General features: G+C 32.6%; 1 protein-coding gene across 1 annotated transcript; it reads right to left on the bottom strand.

The window, feature by feature from the left end:
- Nucleotides 1–277: 277 nt before the first annotated feature.
- On the bottom strand, nucleotides 278–3899 carry LOC133862038 (uncharacterized). Its single transcript, XM_062297885.1, has 4 exons — nucleotides 3732–3899; nucleotides 3298–3377; nucleotides 1487–1679; nucleotides 278–667 (listed from the first exon to the last, which is right to left on the bottom strand). The coding sequence occupies exons 2-4, from the start codon at nucleotides 3349–3351 to the stop codon at nucleotides 537–539; spliced, it is 378 nt and encodes a 125-aa protein (XP_062153869.1). The 5' UTR covers nucleotides 3352–3377; nucleotides 3732–3899; the 3' UTR covers nucleotides 278–536.
- Between the last annotated feature and the right edge of the window lie 3023 nt (nucleotides 3900–6922).

The following is a 6922-nucleotide window of genomic DNA, read 5'->3' as shown; positions in this document are numbered from 1 at the left end:
TATTTAAGTGACCATAAATTTACAACCAGGTCTTGCCTTTACCAGGGAAGATGAATGCATTTTCAACTACAGATATCAATAGGTAATATTTGGTTTGAGTCTAACTTCTCTCATGTCATTCTGGTTCTTTTTTCTCTTTTTTTTTTGCTGATATCATATCCATTCCTTTCTGTACTGGCTAAAGATGTTCTTTCCAATAACAAGTGGGAAAAAAAGAAAAGGAAAAAGGAAAAGTCCTAGGTCCAGTATCATACATAGCTATACTGAAAGCATGGTGTGGTCACTCAAAACATGGTATTCATTGTGTTCTTGTTCTACAGATTAGTACAGAAGATACAACAGAAATCAACACATAAAAGGGCTCGTATGTAAAATATAGTTCTCCAATGGAGAACAAACAGCGACTTCGCCAGATTCAAGACAAAAAAAAAAAAAAAAAAAAAAAAAAAAAAAACGTTCTTTCCTACTTTCTGCTCTCTAAACAAAAAGAAAATCCCAAAAAAAAGAAAGTACATACATATAAAGCTGATCTTGCATCATGGTTCCAGCTTCAAGGAAACGACTCGTGACTGTCTGTTACGCTTCGCCACCTTGACAAAGAATACAGAGAGGCAAGAAGGAGCCCACCATGGCCGGCGGACTTTTTGTTCCCCTTTAAGGCAAGCCACTGGAGATATAGTAGACTTTAGTATATAGAACTCATATCTAGATTACAAGTCCAAGATAAAATAACAAATACCTACTTACTCAGTACACAATGTTTATATAGAAACCTATGAATCATTATTTAAGGGAAATTAATGCATCAATGACCACAAAAAATCCATTGATATCAAAAAATTGTTACTCGTCAATTTTTCAAACAAAACTCAAGCTATTACCAGAGAGAAAAGGTGTAACGAGAATATTTTGACACAGCAGCTTATGTGCTATATAAGTAAACAATTTTAACGATTGAGATGAATGAACCAATTATAGCCAGTGTATTCCTCCCACGACAGCACACACACAAACAAAGATTGGAGGGTGAAGCCATAGGTGCAATTCTATAAGGATATGTGACTTGTATTGTATATGCATATCTAAACCATAAAAAAATATGGAAAAAGCAAGAGTAAAACCACTGATAGGAAAGGAGTGCAGTCCTCCAGAAAAAAGTAGAACTTGTAAATATGCCAAAGCACAACCCCATTTCTGACTACCTCAAGGACATCAAGATTACAAGTTTATAAATGATGCAGTATAAGGTTGTTATAACAAAAGAAAAAAAAATGAACTTCTAAGGCTTCTTCAAGAAAAGAGTACTAAGATAATCAGGTATCTCTCACAATAACACCTCTAAAAGGTGGCATGACTAAACAAATTTTCTCGCACACAAGCAATTTCTTAGTTACACTGACGAAACAAAATTTTTCATGCACAAACATCCCTGCACCCTCCTCCCAAAATCCCAGCAAAGAAGCATACAACAGAGAAAGAGAGATACCTTTAATCCGCCTGAGCTCCTTGCACAGAGTGATGAAGTCTCCCCATTTCATGTGACATCGTCTAATAAACCGAAGAATCTGCTCAGTAGTAAACATGGACATGCCTTCCAGATATTCGCCATTGACACCATTTTCTTTAAAAATCTGGCGGTAACTACCAAGATTTATCACTTCCAACCACAAACCAACATCCTGGAAAAAAGAAAACAGTCGTAAACGAAACATATCAATTAGCCACATATCACAATTTTTGTTTCCTTTTTTCTTTTGACAGCCATATATGTATTATCAAGTCTTCAAAATGGTAGAGAAGAACCTTCTTTTAACTTTTAGGACAATTACAGGACTGCTTCGTATCACTACCACCTTAAGGTGATCCAAATCTTCTTTCCACTACACTTTACCAACATTTCCTCAACCTACTTCCAATTGTGAATGAACTACTACTATTTGAAGCAATCCTTGTTTTGTTTGTCAAGAAAATTATTTCTTCTTAGTCCCCTTCCAGTTGCCAAATATTTGTCTCAATAGGCAATCCTCATTTCTCTCCGGAGCCAGCAGGATGAGCACTACCTATTTCTCTTCTAATTTTTAAAGTAATATGTTTTTTTGATAAATTCAAAAAGAGAAATGCCACACACACCCACTCCCACACTTCTTAACATGGCTTTTAAAATCACCATTGAATCACTATTGAATTTTGAATCCAATGGTATTTTTAAAAGCCACGTCAAGGAGTGGGAGTAGAAGCATGTGTAACATTCCTCATTCAAAAAAAGGCAGTGCAATCTATAGCGGTTGTGCTGAGTATCTTTCAAATTCCAAAGAGGTACTCCAAGACAATAGATGTGTCCGTCTATTACATGCCAGGTAAGTGCAGTGGTCATATAGCACTTGGGTAGTTAGCATGTAACTGTCAAATAATGCCAGATTGAGTATAACCAAGAGCTCACTAGCTTTTGAGCACTAAACCAGTAATAGCAACAACCAAAAGTATTACTTTACAATTATAATTGAACAGCCTTCAATGTATGAAAAGAATTCTCCTTTCAAATGACCTAATTAGGGTCCTCCCGTGTGTCATTTCCTACCAATCCATGTTGTTGGAAAAGCAAAATTTGACAAACATGATATGACAATGAAGTAAAAGTGTCAAATCTCACTCCACAAATTCAAAATACCAATATTGGGAACCATACCCAAATCCATCACTTGTATGTAATTAGAGACTATTAAATGGCTAAACTATACTTTCAATCCTTGAAATTTAGGGTAAATTCTAAGCTTTGTCCCTAAAATCTAATAACTACAAATTTTGTCCGGCCTCATAAGCTTTTTGGATGGAAGGATATATTGCTCATAATAAAAATTTCAATTGAAAATACAAACTTGCTAAAATCTAGAGATGGAACTTACTGCATACTTGAGGGACTTTATAATATCAGGATCATCAATCAAAACCAAGAATTCCCAGTTCATACTTGCTCCATTCAACATCCCAATCAAAATGAACCGCATAATAACCACAATTTCAACTAATACCCATATACCAATTCAACCCAAAATCACAATCAAAATTAAAAATAAATCTAAATAAAAAAAATCCAAAATTTCGAAAATCAATTGTCGTACATACACAAGCAACCAAATCAAAATAATCAAATTACCAATTAACAAACATGGTGAAACCTCCGAAAAAAATCAATTCTATCACCAGAGAAACCCAAATCACATAAGAAAATTAAACAAGATCTACTCGTAAACAGAAGACCCAAACCATTAGAATCATAGACATAGAGAAATATAATACCTCAACAGTCCAAATGAAGAAATCAAGAGGCTCAGGTTGGTGTTCTTTGCTCATCTCCCAAATCAACCCCTCAAAAATACCTAAATCATTTACAACCAAACAGAGCCTTAAGACCTCAAAATTCAATTGAATTTCAGCTCATGACAATAAAAGAAAGAACAAAGAAGCCCTTTTCACAACATGGGTTCAGCTTAATTCCCGAGAAAACACAGTAAAAAGCTCACAAAATTGAAAAAACAAAAAATGTTTTTCTTATTTTCTTGTTCTATTTCCTGATTTCTCTGGATAGAATCCCTTGGATCCTATCAAAATGACAATCAAAACAGGTCTAGGACCGAGAGACAGGAGTAAGATCCCTGTTTCTTGCACTTAAAAATTTAATTTTTCTACAGAGGAAAGGAAAAACTATAACAGAGGAAAGTGAAAGTGCTTACCGTGAGAGAAGGGTGTGTGTGTAGAAACTTTGGGGTATAAAGTTTCTACATTTGAGGGCTGAGACTTTCACTCGCTGAGAGAGAGAGAGAGAGGAGAGAGAGAGTTTTGGTTTTGGCCAGTCTTTGTGTCGCTAATATTAATGGGGATTGATGGATGCGTCATTGGGTCTCTCTCTCTAGCTAATACAGAGAATGAGTAATCACTCACTTTTTGGCCTTTCAACTCAGAATTATATGGATGCTTTGGCGTTACTTGTCCTTCTTTAATGATTATTTAACTCTTTGTTTCTCTATTTAAAATCACTTTTTAAGTTGTTTATATTATTATATTATTTAAAAAAAAAATTAAATTACGTGATATAATCTATATAATTAAATGTTATAAACTTTAATCTCAATTATAAAATGAGAGATCTTAGGACCTTTATCCCCCGGTATATGTGCTGAATTATAATCCTGTGAACATAGATTATAGACCGAACCACATAAAAAAATAAATTAAAGCGAATGTAAATGAAAACAAGTCAAACTCGTATAAGATCGTATACTTTATTTTTATTATTTTTTATAATATGAGAAAGTACATTTACTTCCTTTAATTACCAAGCAATTTGCAACTCCCTTCGGAACTTTCAATTTGTGCAATGTCCTCCTAAACTCTAGTTTCATCCCGGTTAAAATTAACAGTTAGATTTTTGAACAAGTTTATATATTAATAGTACTTAGTTTTGATGAACTCTTGAAAGTTTAAGAAAGAGAAGGTTATGATACGTTTGTAAATGAATGGAGTTTTGTTAGTAAACTGTTCAAAGTTTGACTGGTATAAATTTGACTCAAATTTGATTTATTAATAAATAAAATAAGCTTGAATAGAAATGTAGGTAAACGAGCCAAGCTCGTATAAACTTAGCTTGATTCGTATAAGTTTGTACACCTTTAAGAGCTTTTAATTTATGCAATGCCCACCTCAACTACTTTTAGGGTTACAATGTATCAATTTGTAATAAAATGACAAAATTACCCTAGATAAAATTTTAAAAGAAATGAGAAAGACAATAAAAGTAGAAAAGAAAATCAGAAAAATAATTTAAAAAAAGGAAAAAAAATTCAAGAATAATAATTTTTTTTTCATTTCTTTTGTTTTTTCTTTTTTTTTTTTTTAAAAAAAAGTGAAAAATTCATGTCTTTGTGCAACAAAAGCAAGAAGTGCATGTTTAAAAATGCATGATTTTAAAAATTGTAACAAAACTCTTTTAAATATTTTGCCAATGCTTAAGTGTGCTTTTAAAAATTACGTTTTTATTAACTGTATTTTTAAATCGTTACTTTTTCAAACTTCACATTTTAAAACCGTTAAACCAAACATACACATAAAAATATATGTAGGTTTCTCACACATTAAAGAAGGTAGCCTTCCTTTTTTCTTAAAAAAAAAAAATTAAAAAAAAAATAGACTAAATACAAATCTCATGTACCAAAAAAAAAAAACAAAAAAAAAAAAGAAAGAAGAAGAAGAAGAAGAGAGTGAATTAAATCATCCAAACATAATTTTAAAAAATAAATTTTTTCAATATTCATAATATTAAATATAATAAAAAAAATCACACACCCAAAATTGCCCTTAACTTTTGATTACATCTTCAAAATTGGCATTTGACTATGAGCAAGCTCCGTTTTTGTAGGGCAAGGTTGTCCTTTAATAAAAAGGCAAAAAGCCGACATTTGTTTTTAAGAAAATAAATTAACTTCCCTAATAAATTCTCTTAACAAACCAAAAGAATTTACATAGACACATGTCCATCTTAAGGTGTTTGGGTTCGTCCATGTGGGCCAACCATGTCTTGGTTGTGCTAACACAGCCAGAAGATTCTGATTTTGACAAGTGGGCCCAAGCAGATTTCTTGGATCATACCTGTCCTTGATCAAATGATTGAGGCAATGGTCGTAAGAATAGACGGTAGTGATCGGAATACCATGATGCCAAACCAAGTTGACCTAAAGTTGTGGTATATATAATGTAGTAGTTAATTAATGCCCACCCATGCATCTGCATGTGCAGCACGTGTACACTAGCGGGGCTTCATTATTCTTAGCCAGGACCACATATAGAGTGGGTTGACCCAATTTGCCTGCTTCATAAAATATACGTGGCCCAACCCAAAAAGAAAGGATTTAGAGGTGAAGGGATATGTTGGAAAACTCGGTGGTCCTTCCTTCAATGTCACAGAGAAATGGGAAAACTCAATGGTGGTATTCTAAAGCAAGGAAATTAATAATTCTCTTCATTTTGGGCTCCTCTTTTTTTTTTTTTTTTAAAAAAAAAAAAAAAAAAATCCGGTCTAATTGGGTTCGTTTGAATTTATAATTTCAAAATTTACGATTTAAAAAATAGCGATTTCAAAACATGCAATTTTAAAAATAACGATTTCAAAATGTGCGATTTAAAAACGTAATTTTAAAAATTGCAATTAAACATTTAGAATAATCATGATTTTTAATTATATTTAAAAACACACACTATTAATTGCCTGCAATTTGAAAATGAAGATTTTTTTACATTTTCAAATTAGAATTTTTTAAAAACGTGCTCCCAAAGTTATACTTTTTGCAATTTTGTTTGATATCACACTTTTAACTAGCAAAATCGCAAGGCCGAAGAGACTCTAATTTGACATTTGTTTTCAAAGCACGTTTAAAAAAATTATATGCAAAAATTACATGTGTTGCTATTTATTAAAAATACATATAAAAATCGACTTTTTTAAAAAGAATTTGTCTTTTTAAGTTTTTGTGGTCTGGAATGAAAATGTGCTCCATTATCATTGTTTTAAGGGAAGTAATTCTCCTTAGTCCATTGTACCCTGATTTTCATTGCATGCCATGCATCATGCGTGACCTCTTGATTAATTACCTTACGCTTCAAACTTTATCCAAAATAAAAAGTAAAAAGTAAAAATCGAGTGTTTTTTTTTCTTAAGCATAAAAGTGAAGGAGGAGGGAGGAGGCCACTAGAGCAGATAGCTCCTCTACCTAGACTTAAAATGATATCACATGCCTGCCGGAAATCGCAAAAGAGACAATGGGCAACTGCAACTCTTCTTCAAGTTTGATTTAGTCATGCATAGTCTGAACCAGCTTCATCGAGACATCTGTCAGACACATGGTGGTTAATTTACACTAATCAAGCATAT

The sequence above is a fragment of the Alnus glutinosa genome, chromosome 2 (assembly GCF_958979055.1).
Source record: "Alnus glutinosa chromosome 2, dhAlnGlut1.1, whole genome shotgun sequence".
In the NCBI taxonomy this organism is placed as follows: Eukaryota; Viridiplantae; Streptophyta; class Magnoliopsida; order Fagales; family Betulaceae; genus Alnus; species Alnus glutinosa.
The sequence above is the reverse complement of the archived record's forward strand: the minus strand, read 5'-3'. Positions and strand labels throughout refer to the sequence as shown.